This window comes from Daktulosphaira vitifoliae, unplaced genomic scaffold (genome assembly GCF_025091365.1).
Source record: "Daktulosphaira vitifoliae isolate Bord-2020 unplaced genomic scaffold, ASM2509136v1 Scaffold_3, whole genome shotgun sequence".
Lineage (NCBI taxonomy): Eukaryota > Metazoa > Arthropoda > Insecta > Hemiptera > Phylloxeridae > Daktulosphaira > Daktulosphaira vitifoliae.
This window is the reverse complement of record NW_026099574.1, coordinates 5966258-5985932: the sequence shown is the minus strand read 5'-3', so window position 1 is coordinate 5985932 and position 19675 is coordinate 5966258. Positions and strand designations below refer to the sequence as shown.

The window sequence follows — 19675 nt, the reverse complement described above, 5'->3', positions numbered from 1 at the left end:
AAAGAAAAATTTCTTTAGGTTGGCCTTAATTGTATTAAGTGGCAAAATTGGCCGGTATAGTCATTGTCTCTCTACTAAGACCACCTATGATCAAATGATGATTTTTTTTTACTTTCTCTAATTTTTCATGCATAAAAAAAAAGTGACATTTTATGAAATAACTATTCGTCTTTCTCTTTTAAATTGTGAATTTTTAATTTTACGTACTAACTAATTAGGTTAATAAATAGCTTTTTTCGTACAATTTTGAAACGACTATGAAAAGAAGAAGGTATGACTTGTAATTTTAGATTGCAATTATAATACAGCCAATTACACGGGGTATCAACATAATCATAATATTATATTATGATTTTTAATATGATAAAAATGTTTCATAATTCACTCATGCGACACATTTATTAATATGAATAGTAAGAAGTACATTTAAACAAAATTATTGTGCCGCATTGTACTTAATGATATTTTATTTTAAATGGAAATAAATGTAATTAATTAATAAATATATCACTTATTAAATAATTCTCAACTTTATAATAGCTTATTAATTTATTGCTATGCTCCTTTTCGGAAACTTTTATAATCTCATTAATAAAATTTCCCCATATTAAAATGTAATGTTTTTTGTGTTAAAATAAATATAATGTCGAGTTTCGTTACTATTTTGACCAATAGACGTTGTTGTAATAGATATTATTATCAAAAGAAAATTCACGGGGATGCCCCAGTAACCGAGTAAACGGCAAAGATATTAACAGCTGGCATACTACATAAATAACAATTATCATAGTAATAACATTTTTTATTAAGTTCGCAATACATCACAATTGTATCATTTATAATACTTACAATACGGATATATATATTGATTCCTTATTAATATAAGTACTTGTTTTATTTGTTTATCGCAAGTTAGAAGTCGTTTAGAGTTATTCATACGAACAACAATTAACATAGTTGACTTTAAATGCAATCTCTTAATTAATAATGGATGGCCGTATTGTTATCGAGTCATTTACCGTGGGGACTGAACAAATGACCAAGTGGGTGACGAACAATTTCAGTGACGGGACCGGTACCGTCAGCCTCGTGCAGTTGTCTGTCTAGTCCGGTTGCGGAGGTCATGAGGTGAGTGACATCGGTGCTGATATACAAACCAATATAGTTGCAACCGTATTAGTCCAACGTCAACGGGTCAAGATTACCGTCCACGCTCGATTGGCCACAAATATGCGTTTTTACGGGTTTCCAGTAGTGTTGCTATTGTCCTTATTGGCCAACATCACAGGCACTTTGAGTGCTCTTCTAGGAGTAAGTATTGGTAAAACAAATTTTCATAAAATGTATAAACAAAAAAAATATTAGTTGCTATTATATTCGAAGTTAGATAAAGACTTTTTCAGAAGATAATTTAATGGTTATTAATTTGTTTTTTTTTTTACATCCGTGTAATAAATAATTTCCTACAACCCTATGAAATCAATAATCCATTGAACCAGTTATTTAGAACAAGATTGGAGATTAATTTATGGCTCCAAACACAATTAGATTATTAATGCAAATATTGTAAAAATTTCAATGGATATTTTAATTTTACAGCCTAAAGTTGATTATTAGTTCACTACATTGTAAGTAATGCGACGTTAAGTAGCAGTCTGTTTAGACGATAAAATCTTGTTTTGTAAATGATTCGTTTAATTATTGTTTACAATAAAATGTAAATTACAAAGAAATTAATACAATAGATATAATCATTTATCATTTAGCGAACAGATATGAACATAAATTCTAATACTGTATATTCTATATCAATGATTTACGAATAAAAAATAATGGAAAAGTTTTAAGTTGTAAATTAATAAACTACTTTATTTTTGATATACAGTTCTTCCACAAGGTTTTGACATCTTTAATAACTTTCATTTAACAAATATTTTGTCTTGCTTTTTAAAAAAACTTTTTTCACTTATAGTCTGTACATAATGTCAAGAAGTTTCATAGTAATTTTAGTAATTTGAATTTGACCAAGTTATATAATTTATTGACCTAATTTTACTTATTTTTATAAGTAAAAATTTATATTTTTATACTTAATTATATTGTCTATTTTTAGAAATCAAGGGTTTATAGTTTCAAAATTGTTGAAAAAATTTTAAACTATTGTTTATAGTTAAATCAGTAAAACAGCAAAAAAAAAACAAATAAGATAAATTGTGAAGTTAGATAAATACTTTTGACAATATCTAACAAAGAAAATGTTATTTTTAAATTTTACAAGGTCAAAAGTGTATTTAATTTTTTTTTTTGAATAAAATTGTCAGCCATTTGCACAAAGTAACTTTTAATTACATGTTTTAGACTATTCAGTATTTTACTGAATTTTAAATATAAATGTAAGATTTCAATAACTACTAATGACATAACTATAAATATTTAATTTTTTTCCTAATATTGTAAAATATAAAAAAAAACTAATTACTAATGAGTGAAATCAGGCCATAATATTATTTGTAAGAAATTATTAAACAGGGTATCAAATGCGCTATAATAGTTGAATTATTTTACAATAATTCGATGTAGATTTTTTTAGTCAGGTGGTAGCCATATATAATCCATTATTATTAAATCAATATCAATCATTATTTCTCCAAAATTACTTGCCTTTTAGAAACTTATTGTAAAATGTAATTTTTGAAACTTTTTGTTGCGTATTAATAAATTATATCGCAATGACTTAATATTAAAGTTTCCTTGGCAATAAATTTATACAAGCTTATATTTTTTTATTATTATTGTTAAATGTATTTTTATTTATAATCAGAATGGTAAATTTCACCTATATTATTTTCATCGTTAGTAAATTCAAAAGTTGGAAAAGATTAAAACAAATTCGTGCATAAAGAACTCTAAGCGTTATTTATATTAAAACAATGTATTGTTTTGATGTCAAAAGCATCAATCACGAGTAATATTACACGTTTACAAAGGTTAACATAAATCTCATACTTGGGTCGAATTAACTAATAGAAAAAAAATTATTGTCTGGTAATAACGTGGCCATCTATTGTTGTTATAAAAGCAATGAATAAAAAAAAAAAATACCCGAAACAATATATTGTTTCTCAACCCTAAACATGCGTTTACTTTTAGTTAGAAGAATCAATTAATTTCATTTTCATAAGGAAAGAAAAGTTTAATGTAAAGTATTGTTGTTATTTATTGTGGGATTTCTATTAGAAGTTATTAAATTAAAATATTAAATATTATATAATATCTAACGTTCTTAATAAATTTATTCAGCTATTTTTTTTTACTAAAATTGTATAAAATTTAACGCCAGTTGATTGGATTTATCATTTGATATAATACAGTGTCATTTATTTAATGGAAAATACATTTTTGTGCTGTTAAAACTATAGAATTTTCGTCTAGATTGTTTGATTATAACTATAGTTAAAATAAACGTACATTTTTATTTTTAGATAAGTAAACCAACATTTACTGTGGATTACAATAACAATGAACTTTTAATGGATGGTAAATTTTTTCGTTTTGTTTCTGGTTCATTACATTACTTTAGAATTCCAAAAGCATTTTGGAAAGATAGAATACAAAAAATGAAAGCTGCTGGTTTAAATGCAGTTTCAACGTAAATAATTTTATTAATATTTTACATAATAATATTTTAAGTTACATTAGTTAAACTATATAATAGTTTAAAGATTGTAAATTAAAAATCATTATTTATTTCATTTGAAGCTATGTCGAATGGAGTTTACATGAGCCGTATTCAGGAGTGTACAATTTCGACGATATGGCCGATTTAGAATATTTTATAGAATTGATTCAGGATGAAGGAATGTATGTGTTACTTAGGCCAGGTCCATATATTTGTGCTGAAAGAGATTTTGTTAGTAAATATAAAATTTATCATTTTTTCGATGATAGTAATAACATGCATATATTTTTTTAATAGGGTGGATTTCCATACTGGTTACTGAATGTGGTACCCAAAAAAAGGCTTAGAACAAACGACCCTAGTATGTGTTATTTTTCATTTACTTAGTCTTTTATTATACAATAATTCGTTAAGAATAGCACTCCGTATTTTTTTCATAAAAACAAACAAATTAAAATTTATTTAATTTTTATGAACTATAGTAAATATCAAGTTTATTTAAATAAAAATTATTACCTTGAGGAAAGACTCAAGTTGTAATTTTTGAAAATTATATGGGAAACAACAATTATTTGTTTCACTATAGAATGGTCTAGATAAAATATTGACTGATTAGTAATCAGTGATTACCATTTAGATGTGAAGGGCGAGCAATGTATATAAATTCGTATTTGAGTATTATGGCGAAAATAGAACGTCGTTAAACATTACTGCTCTCCTCGCCTTTTCTAAATATTTAAATGGTAATATCTCAGAAAGTAAATATACAAAACTGGTTGTTGACTAGTCAAATTTTTATTTATCCATTTAAAATAATTATAAAAATAAGTTCCCTTTTAACTTTTGATACTTATCTCTAAAATAATCCCTTAGAAATAATTTTACTTACAGTAAACCTAGACTATAAACTATTTACTATAGTTCATAAAAATAAATATTTAAATAAATAAATTGTTTTATCCATAGACGGCAATAGAATAATATTTTTGGGGTATTAATAAGATATTTCTATACTTTTATTTCACCATAAAATATATTGTATATAACATTAAAAAGTCTGTGTAGGAACAAGGGAACGCATCAAAGAAAAAAAATATATATTATCCAATTATTCAATTTTTTTTTTTTTTTACTTTGTTTTTACCCTATGTAAATTTAGAGGTATTTTAATTAAATAAGTTTTAATTCCTAACTCTAAGAGTGTTCTATAATTTTACCTGTCAGTTTTAAGAAAAAACTAAATAATTTAGTTTAAAAAATTAAAATTTTATTGGCTTATACATTCTTGTGATTTTACATTAACCAAAATATTTTTCTAAATTTTAGAGGGGACTATTAATATATTGGGTGTCTAGCCTCTTTCTATTTTCGCCTATGGTTTTATCGAACACATTATTTATTTAAGAGTATATATTTAAGTATGTATCTAATAATTTTATTAACAGTTATGATTGAAAGTTAGTATTGTACTAGTAGTGTATGTTTTCAGAATTCAAAAAATACGTAACTCAATGGTTTGACGTACTTATGCCGAAAATAAAGCCTTATTTATACGGAAATGGAGGAAATATTATTATGGTGCAAGTAAGTGGACCTAATCTATACTATTATTATCATTTCCATGTTCTTTTAATTATCCAATATCATTTGATAAGGTTGAAAATGAATATGGCAGTTATGATGCTTGTGATCGAGAATATATGAAATGGTTACGGGACTTATATAGAAGTTATGTTGGTTTCAAGGCCTTGCTTTATACTACTGATGGATGTGGTTATTCTTATTTTACTTGTGGTGCTATTCCAGGTGTTTATGCTACTGTTGACTTCGGTGTTCATAGCAATGGTAGTAAAATAAAAATAATTTAACTTACAATCAATCTGGTCATAATTGTCAACATTTTTTAAGTCAGTGAATGTTTTAACTACATGAGAAAGACACAACCAAAGGGTCCTTTAATTAATTCTGAATTTTATCCGGGATGGTTATCTCATTGGGGAGAGCCAAATTCAAAAGTAAAATCTGAATTAGTTGTAAGAAAAATGAAAGAGATGATGGCTATGAATGCTTCTTACAATTTCTATATGTTCCACGGAGGAACTAATTTCGGTTTTACGTCCGGCGCAAATACGAATAAAAATTCACCAAACTTTGGCTTTCAGCCTCAGTTGACTTCTTACGATTATGATGCTCCATTGGACGAAGCTGGTGATCCAACAGAAAAATATTATATGATTAAGCAAACATTAGAAAAAGCTGTAAGATTTATTGTATTTAAAATTATATATTCTTTATTTTTTATTTCTGAAACATTATTTTATAGAATTTTGGTCTGTCAAATGAAATATTGCCTGTTATTCGACCTAAAGGTGATTATGGGAAATTTACTTTGTACCCAGTTGCTAGCTTATTTGAAAAGATCACTCAACGCTATCGACCAATAACCAGTGATATTCCGTTAGGTTTTGAAGATTTAGATGTTAACACCGGTTTTGTATTGTACGAAACCATTTTAACAGATGAACAAAAAGCATTAATGAGCCCTACAATGAATCTTACGTTGAAAACCGTCAGAGATCGAGCAATTATCTATTTAGATCAAGTATGACTATTACTTGAATATAACTATAAACAAAGGGAAATTCGAATTAAAAGCACGATGTACTTTTTAAAAGTTATATCAAACACTTTTAAAAAATGTTTAAGATCTATTTTCTGTGTTTCTAATTCTAATCTAACGTAAGATAACGTTAAGACACGTGAAAATATATACGAAAATAAAATCTTCAAACTGATTATGTTAAGATTAATTAATATTAAAAATTGGTATTTAAACGATCGTAGTATGCTTTGACAAATTCAAACTTTTAATCAAACGATAATTTTGTATTATTATTTTTTTAAATGTTATAATAACTGTTATGAGTTTAGTATTAATTCACATTATTGATATTTTTTTAATTCTTAGATTTCTTTATAATTATTTTTATAAATAATACAGCATAGTTAGGCGATGTTTTGGTACTGGTTATAAACTTGCGTTATAAAATATTACTGTTTATAGGAAAAAGTCGGTATAATGTCTCGATTTAACGGTAATACTACAATGCAATTGAACATCAATTCAAAAGTTGAAAAATTAAGCATTTTAGTCGAAAATTTAGGAAGAATTAATTATGGTAGTTTTTTAGAAGACAGGAAGGTTTGCATATTCTTATTATTTAATATGTAAATACGATAATTTTTAATAATTTTTTCAGGGGATTTTCGATCCGGTTAAATTGGACAATTTAACCTTAGGTCCATGGAAAATGATAGCGTATCCTTTAAACGAAACATCTTGGGTTTCAACTATTCAACCTACCCAACATGCCCAACTACCAGCTTATTTTAAAACAGAGTTTGTTTTGCCGGAAAGCAATGCCAAATGTCTAGATACATGGTTAGATCCTTCAGGATGGACTAAAGTAAATGTTTTTTCGAATATAATTTAAGACTATAACGCCTAAATAACTGTAATTAATACTGTTAAATCTAAATAGGGCGTAGCGTTTTTAAACGGTATAAACTTGGGTAGATATTGGCCAGTAGTTGGACCCCAAATAACACTTTTTGTACCGTCTGTATTCCTTGTACCACCTCCAGCTACAAATACACTTATAATGGTAGAACTCGAAGAAGCTTCTCCAGATTTATCAGTGAGATTTATCGATTACCATAAACTCAATGGATCAATAACGGATTAGAATTATTATCACATTTTTAGTAAAAATTTTAATTAAAAAAAAAAAAATTGTGATTATACACATTTACATTATAAGAAAATATGTGCTAAAAATGATCTCTTTTTGTACAACTACTATTATTGAATGCAAAACCTAAATTGATATTACTCTATTTATTTGTTCATAAAATATGTATTGTTAATTTTAATATTTAATTATTAGTGTAATTTACACACAATTGTAATAATACGTGAACAATTTTTTAAATAGTATTACCGTATTTCAACACTTCAATTAGTAATGACCATAGAAGTATTATTGACTGCTTAATTAAGACAATAAGTTAGTTACATAAATTATTATCGAAATAACCTTTTTGATATTAGGTTCTTAGATTAAATTAATATCAAACGTTATGGTTCAATTATGTAATTTTTTCAAAATTTATCAACACTCAAAATCAGATCTATTTTTCTTTTGTACATGTAATTTTGTTATTTTCGTTAAGTTGATTAATGGTGTATTTATAATGATAAGACGATATTTGGAAAATCAAATTCATAAAAAACTATTTGAATGTATTGTGAAGTGTTTCATTAGTTAAACAATATATTCAGAAGTGCGCATTCAAGTATAAAAAATTCCTTTAAGTGTCATTATAGTTTACAACAGATTTGATTTTTCCCTTTTGTTGATGATATGCTCGGTACACTTCGATACCATTTTTATAAGTCGACGTTGTTTGAAATAGATCCTGTTTAACGCGGCTGCTACTTCATTCATCAATTTTCTTTCTTTGTTTTTTTCCATATAGTCTATATTCGAATATCGTTAAACGTCAATAAATGTTCATCGACTCCTTTTCATACCAATCCCTATAGTATTTGAGTACCGTATTATTATTCTTTTGTTACCTCAATCTTCCGCATATTTTTTATGTACCATGTTTTAGTCATTGCTTTTTTCATCAAATTATTTACTGTTGGCTGAACACATTCATAATAGTTCTAAATATAAGAATCAATATTTCGCTATTCACGTTGACAGTAACTCTCCGAAATGCGTATATATGTAATTTATAAATTGTTTTCTAGTATTATATTAAAATACAAATTACATAAAACATAAAAATATATAAGTAATTTTAATATTAAGGCTATAAACTTTAAATTTAATTCTATAAATTTATAAATTACAACGTTGATTGATAAAAATAATATAAAAAGACCTGTATAAGTTATTTACCTTTATCTTCATTATAAGAAATTTTAAATTTATTCTATGATTAAATTTTTTGATTAAGTAGAAGAATTGTGTTAAAATTGTGTGCTTAGTTAGTTTAAATTATTTGTTAATATAAGACTAAAATATCTTTGTATTACACGCAAATAACCTTTTTTTAATTCCCAGAGATTTAAAACAGTCAGTTTCTAATTATATTTGTATGTCTAATAATGGAAGGAAATGTAGTTAAAGATTCATTATGTAATAAAAACGTTTATAATATAATTCAATTTTAAACACTAAATGATCTTTTTACCCAAAAGTGATTAGTTCTTGTACAGGTTTGCAAAGTGTAATTACTAAAATATTATTGTAAGTTTTTTAAATATATGTGTCATAAGATAAAAATTAATGAATTAAGTTTTATTGTTTTTATCTATTACAATAATAATTCAATTCCTACAATTTTCAGTTTTTCTTGACTTAATTGAAAGCATAACTTTATTTATAATACCTTGTCTTTAATTCGTATGTTAAAACTTGATTATTCTAAAGGATCATATTTCAATTTTATTAAAAAGAATCAATTAAATACTTTCGATCATAAAATCTCTTAGAAATAACGAAATTTGTGACCCTAACGTGTGTTTCTCAGTAAATATATTTCTATAGAGACTTTATGACTTATAAAAAATATTAGACGTTTTTAGAATTTAATTATCAAAATATTTCAAAACTGACCAATTAAAAAATACTGAATATCATAACTCGAATGTATATATAAATAGATATTCAAAACTTAGTTTACATTATTAAAAAATATTAACTCGTATACGACATTATAATACCTGTCCATACCATATGGTTTAATAAAAAGTATATTTAATTTAACTTAAATTCATTTTTTGGAGTAGAACTTTAAATAGAACATCAATATTTATCCATTCAAAGCTTTTCTTTTTACTGTAAAAAATGATTTAAATACAATTTGTATGGCTTACTAATATTTAAATTGCATACCATGAATTAAAAAGGGGCTCTGGTGCAGCATTTCGTTTACTTTTTTTAGTGCAGAGAAATGTTTGTACTTAGAGTCTTATTTTTGTAAAATAGAAATATTTTAATAATTATAAATATTGTTTTATTTAAAATGCTTCTAGATTACTTTATAGTAACTATTTTACGTTTTTTTTTTTACTGTAATTTTTTTGAAGAATAGCCATCGAATTAATAAAGGTTTCATTTTATAATATTTAGAAATAACTTTAAAAAAAATTGTGTGAAAACATAATAATCTAAGATTTTACTACTATAATTTATTATTCAAATATGAATCTTATTTTATGGTTTAAATACATTCAAACAAAATATAGTCATCTGTTATAATTTGTTATAACAAATTTTGATGCATGAAATAATATGATTTGTATATATCTATGATGATAACTAATTGTGCTGAAATCGATAAAATTAATTAAAATCAATAAAATGATATTATATTACTTTCTCTTAATCCATTTATTTAGATTAAAAAAAAAAGTTGTATTATATAATTCAAAACTTAATGAACATGCCTATGTATTCAGTAAGTTTGGTTATCAGTATAATGTTTTGCCATCGCTCTTCTAAGTCCCATTAGTGCGCTAATAATTTCAGAATTCCTCTTTGCTAAATTTATACTGGGCTCGGATATTTTTAAAGCGCTGATTACATTTTCATCTTCCAAGAATTTATTTTCAAATAACTGAAATATTATTATTATTTTAGTATAAATTAGTATAAATTAAAACAATTAATCTTTTATACTTTTGGAATATCCAATGAGATGTATTGTTGATCAATTGGATGAGTATTCGAGGTGTCCGTAAAAAAGATAAGTTCTATTATTACCACCAATATTACTATTGGAATAATACCTAAATATTTCCTTAAACAAAACAAATTTTGATTTAATAAAATATATTTAGTAAATTATCAATGCATATGTTTTCAATATCTAGTTATTGAGTTGTAATATGTTATGTCTTAATGTTTATTATTTCAAACATAACATTTTTTATTTTAAGAAATTTTGAATAACTGACTCATATTTATAAAATAAAAATTATTAAATAATGAAAATCGTTTATTTTCCATAGTAAGATTATAAAACAAATAAATCAACTTTGAATATTTGCACGTTAGCTAAAAACTTGTATCAAATTAACATTTAACTTAAATGAATGATAAATTTAAAACATACCATTTATTTGGAAATTTCATTAGTAAAAATATTAAATTTTTAAATTATAAATGATATTTTAGGATAAAAATTAGTTTTTTAGCAATGATATACTATAGAAAAATTAGAAAACCAATTGAATTTGTTTGGAAAAATTAAAATTAAATGTTTTAATGTAAAAAAAAAATTTTTTTTTAAGGTTTATTAAAAATTTATAACCATAATTTTATATTATATCCTAGTTCATAATGTACGTTATTAAAATTTCTGTTATACTTACATGATGTCTATTTGTCTTCTGCACTTACTTTGATACAATTTACAATAAACAGGGTCTTTTTATACTTGACTTAAGTTACATAACTATGATGTCATCTAACATTTTAGCTAATATTTCATATAAACATAAACACTTCACCAGCAGATGCTCCATGGGAGTTTTTTTTATAATACTTGTCATTATCATTCAAACATTTCAGTTCCCTGGTAAACATAAGGTACAATTATTGTAATCAAATTTATTGAAATAAAGTAAATTTTATTATCCAAGTGAACTAATGTAAAAACAATTTAAGTAAAGTTTTACTTAATTAGTATCATTGTAATAATTATAATGATTTTTGAGTAAAGTAAAATAATTATGAATTAAAACAATAAATCTATGAATATTAAAACAATTAATTGTACAAGTTATTAATGTTATTAAGGATAATCTAAAGGTTATTTGATCTAATATTAAAGTTAAAAACAATAATAATATTGTCTTTATAGTTCATTTGGGATGCAACGCATCTCAGTGGCTAAGTAATATGGTTCGATTCTGTCATTCAAAATTATGTAGAATTTCTTGCACTTTTTATCAAAAATAATAGTTCTTAAGAAAGAACGTTAAATAAAATATCAAAACAATAAATTATTATACTTAACAAATGACAATAATGAGTAGTTTAATGCCATATTTAAAGAGCAAGTTATCTGAAAAGTTTAAGTCCTTAAAATGAACGGCACTATTAAAATAAAACTAAATAAATAAAATTCCAGTACACAATGCAAAATTATTTATTTCAAACATGATTTATGTAAGATTAAAATTGTATACTATTATTAATTTCTTAAGAAACTATTTGATTTCTTATATTTTTTCATAATTTTATTTCCCATGATTAAAGATTATCAATCTGTTAATAAAAAAATCTAAAATGTTAGTTAAATTGTGATTTATTCAATTTAATATAGTACAGCTCACGCAAAAATTTGCTAATTAGTTCAATATTCATGTAACTATTACATCCATAAGCTATATCTATGAAGACCTTGCATTATTTAAACATTAAAAATGCATGTTTAATGTTATGTAAAATTTATGTTAACAGATGGTTTGTGAATTGAAAAGGGTCTTCAGAATATAATATTATTCTAATATTGTCTGTATGTTCATACATTTATTATTTTATACGATTTGTGCATATTTCCACCGGGTCTTCATTTAAAACGAATACAAATAATGATTGATTTTATGTTCCCTAAATAATAGAACATAATGTTTTAAATATTTTGAACAAACCAAGTGATATCATGTTACATAAGTATTATATAACAATATAGACTACTAATTATTATCGAAAAGAAATTTATAATTTAAGCAGTCTAGTAATACTTTTATACATGTCCTATTCAAATTATTATTTTTATCCAAATTTAATTAATTTATAAATTAATAAATTAACAAAATTAGTCATAACTGTTATTTAAAAATTTTTTAATAGTAGTCTTTATGAACAATTGTAAGTATATTAATAATTGTCACGAAGGATATTACGTCAATAACTATCATTTTTATTTCAGACTATAGAACACAATTTTAAATATTTACTTATGAGCATTGCATGTACATAAATATTTTTTTTTTTATTAACCTTGCGATATTATCTACTAAGTGCACGAGGATAACATTTAGTGATAACGTTAAAACAGTTTCGGTTGGGTTGATAACATTGCATGTTCACTAACGTTGCTTTATACATTTATATCAACGTGCAATACATCTGCCTATGTATCATTGGTTAGAACAAGGGTCCTTTTGGATGGGGGCAGGTATGTTGATGAACGATGCACGATTAACATTTCAAACCATAAATCTACTTATATTTTCTAATAGTTTCATTTTAAATAAATATATATAAATAATAAATGATACATTTCGTGTTTCCCTAAAGATAATTAACATTCGCTTTACTATAATCTTTATTTAGGAAAATTTGAATTGTTACTTATATAATAAAAAATAAATTAATTGCACTAGTCTTTGTAAATACACATATAAACAAATCGGATCTAACAAATCAAAATCTAAAACCATTTGACATTTTTATTTTGGTTAGATTAAGTACAAACAACAGTATTTAAATTACCAAAATAAAAACATAAAATTTTAAGCACCAGAACAAGTAACTCATTTTGTTTTCCAGACATGTATTGCCATATTTGTTAAATTCCGCCTATGGTTATATATTTTATTCTTCACAGTTGAGTTATTTTATAATATTTTATATGCACATAATTTTCCATAATATTTATCAATTGTGTTCTGAAGCATAACATAATCGTTTGTCCATATGCGCAGTCAATTAACCCGTTTGATTATAAATTTATAGTTATACAACATGAAATTACACATCGTATAAAATTGTAATTATTAATTTTTCTTTATTATTGTTTTTTTAATAAAAAAAAAAAAAATCAACACTAGAATCATAGTTTTTAATAAAATTAAAAAATAACTTTCATTAATTTTTTAGATTATTTATCATATTATTATGTTATAACATAAGTTGACTCATTTTTATCTATTTAAGTTTATTATGTCACTTTTTATTACGTTTTATGTACTTCTATAAGTTATTGTTTTAGTTAGGAGTTTTATATCAAACTTAAAATTGCTTGATATATATTTCTCCACTAGAGCGCGTTATTTTTATTATATTTCCAGAAGATGTAAAAAAAGATAAAGCCCATAAAAATAAAAGTGATTAGTACAGTAGAGTATAGAATATAAGAATATTTTTTTTATAAAATTAACAAAAAAATATGGATCGAGTTTAATTGATAAACTAATCATATGAAAATAGGTTAATGTGTTAATTTAAATAACATAATACATGCATATAAACATATTTGACGTTTATTTATTTAAATACCTTTTGAATTATAAATTATGCTGTATAAGTACCTCCCCAATTTGACAAGGAATAATTTCATTGTAACGATTTGACAGTATACTTTTAATTGCATGGTCATTAAATATACAAAACCTACGAGGGAGCAAACTGTAACAACCAGTGACAAAATGAAAAAAAAAAATGTTTTCATTGAAATATATTTATAAACACCATCTGTGTCCTAATATTTACAATACTTTTTTATTGTTTATAATGTTTAAACGTTAAAATATTGATTAATATAAAATTTTAGTCTATAACTTAATAATAATAAATAAATAAATATAAAAATTTACGTGAAAAGTTTGAACAAGTTTTAGCAATTTTCTGTGATAAATTTTAAGAAAAAAAATAGTACAATTTTAATGTTTTCTAATTAAGATTCTAAAGCATTTTGAAGCTTGTAAATAATTTAATTTCATCGTGTATATTTTATAATATCAAATAATATTTATATTATGAAGAAAAAGATAAAAGTTAGAATAAATACGTATATCTGTAGTAAAAATTTGAAAAGGAGTATTATCGACAGAACATCTGACTATCAGAAATCTGGTGTATTACAATCATGTAAATGCATTAATCTGACATGAAAAAAAAAATTGTAAAGTTTAGTATTTAGAAGTTGAATACTACTATAAAACAGATTGTAAGGATAATTAATTTTAGCTTCGATGCGAAGCTGAGAAGGTATTGGTTTTACTATGATGTGTTTTTTTTTTTATTTTATTTATATTTTTTTTTTGTGTCTGTTACCACTTTTACTCAGCTCTCACTGAACAGATTTCTTTCAATGATACGTCAAAAGATCACAAATCGTATCTAGTCGAAGACATTACCATCAAAAATTGAAAAAATTTCCCTCGTTCTCCGTAAATGGGGGAAACCTCCAAAAAAATTACAAATTTAAAAATCGCTAATTTTCGAAATTTTCGAAATTTTTTTTACTAAAAACTGCCGTAACTTTTTCAAAAATGAACATATCAATATAATTTTTTTTTATACATGCTTGATATCTTTATCTATCATTTGGTATATATTTTTTGTAAATCTGACACTTAACCTGCCCACAGGGGGGATTTAAAATGACAACTTTTTCACAAAGAATTAACTTTTGCAACTTAACTTTTGAAAATGTTCCGGAAGGTCTGACACTTTTTTATGTATCTTATATTAAAGATTTGTATGTATGTAATGTACTTTATTATAGAAAAAAAAAATTTGACCTCTGGACTTGTCTTCGTGGTGAAAATGGCTACCGAATGCTATTTTTGTGTGAAAATTCTCGATTTTATTTTTTACATTTTTAACTTTATAATGCTATAACATATTGAAAAGTGTATGGATCAACACAATTTTTTTATGAAAAATAATATTTTTTAAAAACCTTTTTTCATTCGACATACTTTATCTTAATCAGGATATTAATAAGGAACTAGCAGATTATGTAGCTTTTAGAATAATATACCATCTTTTTAAAATTAAACACTATCTAAAGATTTGCATCGAAGCGTTCTTTTTTGATAGTGATTTTAATCACTGTCAGATATCATTATACTTGATCCAACTATGGCACGTCACCACTGTGCCGCGACCCCCCTGTGCTGGGTTTTTTTATATTATAGTCTATTTCAAAATCTTTAATTTATTATAGTTTGTTAAGGGTCTGTTTAATACTTAGGGATCTTGATCAAAACTAAGAATCGGAACCTACCCGACGTCTGCCAATATATTATCTCTATCTCTTTAGATGAGTTTTAATTACCTGAAGGAGATACAGGCAATCGTGTACCTTATTTAATAATGAAAGATTATATTATAAAATTAAACTATATTTTTTTATCAACGACTTAGTAAAGTTATATTTTAAATATTCAATAAATACAAGTTATGTGTAATGAACAATATGTCTGACCTGAATCCTAGTACAGTTCGTTAGTAAATATATCCAAGTGAGCGGAGTAGGTTGGTTATGATTGCAATTCACGAAAGACGAGCTGATGAATTTCATAAAAAATAATTTAAGTTAATAACAAAATAAATAAGACAAAAGTGATGATATCAAAAACTATGTCTATATTGGTCACTCAAACATAATTGCCCTTTGTTAGTTGGACTTTAGTAGCTTCGGACTACCGACTAGTAAAATTTTCACATCAACATCTCCCTCTACGCTAATTATTATAAATTACAAATAAAGTGAATGAAAATACAACGTGATAAGAATATAGTAATAAAATTTATTTTATTTATTAACATTTTTAACATTTAATGTTCTTACAAGAAAAAAAGGTATTTTTTGATTTATTAAAAATGAAAAATTGTTGTGACAACCACATTATTTAAACTCAATACATGTTACGTAGTTAAATTTTATTTTCTTTACGATATTGTGTTTAAAAAAATAATAAATATACGCAATTTCAACAACAATTATATTTAAAATATTAAATATATTGTTTTCCATAAATCATTATTTGTTTTTAAAATGTATAAAAATCGTTTTGCGCATAAATAAAGTCCATCATAAGTGTCATGAGTCGAGGACTAATTAGATTAACATTCAAGTAGTCAAACTATAATTTTGAGAATATACTGACCTGTTTTTATACTATATAAGGGGAACTCTCCTGATGATACTATTTATAAAAAATAAAACTAGGTTTGTGTATAATTCAACGAACAAAGGTTTGCGTAACCCCCATCGTGGCTAATTCAAAAAAACACATTTGGGGTAACTTTTTTTTCTATTTAAAATGTACGTGGTATTATGTTTTTTTTTATATTTTACTTGTTGATTTTTTTATATGTTTGTTTTTTTCATATGCATACACTAATCTTGAAAAAAAGTTTAATATATTATGAGAAAATATAACGAATCTAATATTGAAATAAACAGGATATCAAAAAAAAATTATTTATTCTAATATTTGATTATAACTGCAAACAATGGCATTATAAAAATCTTTTGAACCACAAAGTTTTGGAATGATATAAAAAACATTAAATATTGTTTAAAGATGATCTATTACATCGTATTGGTAAGACTAATAAAATAAAAGTTGTATGTTTATTACCTTAAAAGTGAATAAACAAATGTACGTAAAGTATTCGAATTAACGAAGAAAATTTTATTTGTATTTTTCTTTGCTGTATTCATACATACCTTTTTGCAATCTTTTTTCTTGAGATTTTTTGTACATCTTCTTGAGAAGTTTTTTTAATGTTCATTTGCAATGTATAAAAAAAAGAGCGACTCAAAGGTCTCTTGAATTTCCGGTTGAACTCTTAATGATCTTTATTACATTTTTGTTTAACTTATTGATAACCAGGCACATTGATACTGCGGGATCTGAGCGGATCAGGCTTACTCTAAATATAGGCCCAGGTTCCCAAATACAAAATATAATTATTATGTTTTAAATATAATAAACATTTTAAGGACATAACCTTAACTCTAAAATTAGTGTGATTTGCAAGGAGGTTTGCTACAGCGACCGCAGAAATATTAACATAATTATTATTTTCGGGGAAGAAGGGCGAGATAAAGCAATGTGGGTGAGAAGCTTCCTATCAGGTGTATTATTGAAACTTATGAAATTGAGTATGATGGAACTAGAGTCGCCATAGACAAATGTCCAAGTTACGTCAATGGACTTAATTTATTTATCTGAATGTTCTGTGGTAAAATTTGAGGTTCGGCTATGATAGCGTGTTAAAAAAACTCATGACTGTTGACGTAAATGTTAATCTATTTGAATTCGAGTGTTACCAGAAAAGGGCGGAGGGTGGAAGACTCGTGTTGCAGACAACGCTATAAACACATGTCCGAAGCGATAAAACAATAAAACAAATTTAACGTATCAAATGGGTACACAGTGTGTCAATGTCCTCAATCGAGTCCAAACGCAACATCAGTCGTTGTTATAGTTTGTGTATACAGACGTGTACTTATGCACAGTACCTTTGCGGCGGCTAATGTGAGATTACATTATTCACGCATCCCGCGGTCGCCCATACCAAAAGGCGTAACTGACATCTGTTTTCGCGTCCGACCAAAATCCTCCAGTGTGTTTCTTCACGGTCAGCTGGTCCTTGTGTAAGCTGTTGACGAAGCGAGCGTCCGAAGATGGAAAAATAATAATATCATAAAGGAGGAGAAAAATAGCGAAATTATCCGCGGCAAAAAAAAAATAAAACCATTGTGGCCCCGAATTCGCTATTCTCACGGTGCAACAACATGATGTATGGCTGCGCACACACTCCAATGGACCGTTATATTCTCCTACGGCGGAGAATACATTAGAATCATCATCGTCGTTTTGAATAACCTAAACAATACGGCTCACGAGTTTTTTTTTTTTGTACGTTTGTTTGTTTGTTTTTTGCAATGCTCCCGCGCGCCCGTAAGACTGCGCCAAAACGAGATCCCGAATGTTATATTGTGTAATACCATCCGGTTCATTAGGCCCGGCGAATAAAAAACAAACATACTCGAAACTCGTACAGTTATCATAGGAATGAAATTTACGTTGACGACTCGGTTGATTCGATTAGTGGAGGAATCGTCGTCGGCCGGAGCAACCCCACCCCGAGTGTATCCTCGCGGAATGCTCCTTATTTCTTTGCCCTCTAATTACTATTAATATTATAATACCGTCCCGGGGCGAAAAATAATTGGTCGGTCGGGTAAACACTGCACGTATTTTTACGTCGGACGTTTAATCAACCGTTAAAAACCATTGGCTTCGCCATTAATTATGTTATTATACCGTCTCGGTCGTTTAGAGTGAAACTATTGAGAGCAGCAGGTACACACGAATTAACTTCACTCGTACCACATTAATAATACGCCGATCGAATTTCCATTTTTTTCCCTCCCTATACAAACACGCGTAGTGTGTAATTATTTGCTGATTAGTTTTGGCAGCGTCGATCGGATTCGTTGATCGGCGACGCGGAGAAGTGTACAGATTCGCTACCGTTTTGCCCGCATGTGGTACGTGCTACCGGATTTGGATTTCGAAAATATAACGAATATTTAAAAATTCATAATGGAAAAATAATAATGCGTCAGCCGTCCGTATGATCGGCAATCAAAAGGTTTTGATTTAGTATAATAAAACGTCGTTAACCGCAAAACGGTCCGTTACCCACATTATTGCAGTAGGTATCATATTATAACGATTATTATTTTGTATTATTAATGGACACTGCAAAATATTGGGAAATGTGATGCACAACAATTAGGTCGTATTCATGTGTTCACAAAATTTTTTATTTCGAGTTGGTCATGTCGTTATGTTCTGGTGAATTTTTAAGCCCAACAGTCAAAACACATGTTCAAGAATAGTTATGGAATTAAAATGACAATAGTGTATACTGCTGTCATCAGCTATGTTTACATTATCGTCAAGACTAATTCTTAGGGTCGTGGGATAATTTAATTGAATAATCCGTCTTATCTACATGTGTAGTGTATGTTTACTTTGGTGGGATCACATTGAACAATATGAACCGACAAATTAATAACTGTCGCATTAGGCGCTTGTGTTGTTACGTGAAAACTATACTGAAAATATTTTGAAGTATTTTTTTTTTTTTTTTT

At 26.0% G+C, this 19675-nt stretch overlaps 1 protein-coding gene across 1 annotated transcript; it reads left to right on the top strand.

The window, feature by feature from the left end:
- The first annotated feature begins 932 nt into the window (after positions 1 to 932).
- On the top strand, positions 933 to 8993 carry LOC126901143 (beta-galactosidase-like). The gene is made up of 11 exons (XM_050677405.1): positions 933 to 1311; positions 3483 to 3649; positions 3760 to 3910; positions 3977 to 4040; positions 5169 to 5263; positions 5335 to 5524; positions 5588 to 5937; positions 6003 to 6281; positions 6744 to 6881; positions 6940 to 7146; positions 7222 to 8993. Exons 1-11 carry the CDS (start codon positions 1231 to 1233, stop codon positions 7423 to 7425), a joined length of 1926 nt encoding a protein of 641 aa, XP_050533362.1. The 5' UTR covers positions 933 to 1230; the 3' UTR covers positions 7426 to 8993.
- The last annotated feature ends 10682 nt before the right edge of the window (positions 8994 to 19675 follow it).

Excerpts from the sequence above, each read along its gene's own strand:
- LOC126901143 (XM_050677405.1), top strand. The coding sequence starts at position 1,231 with ATGCGTTTTTACGGGTTTCCAGTAGTGTTGCTATTGTCCTTATTGGCC. Across the intron at positions 1,312-3,482 it reads CTTTGAGTGCTCTTCTAGGA|ATAAGTAAACCAACATTTAC; the intron begins GTAAGTATTGGT and ends TTTTATTTTTAG. Across the intron at positions 6,882-6,939 it reads GTTTTTTAGAAGACAGGAAG|GGGATTTTCGATCCGGTTAA; the intron begins GTTTGCATATTC and ends TAATTTTTTCAG.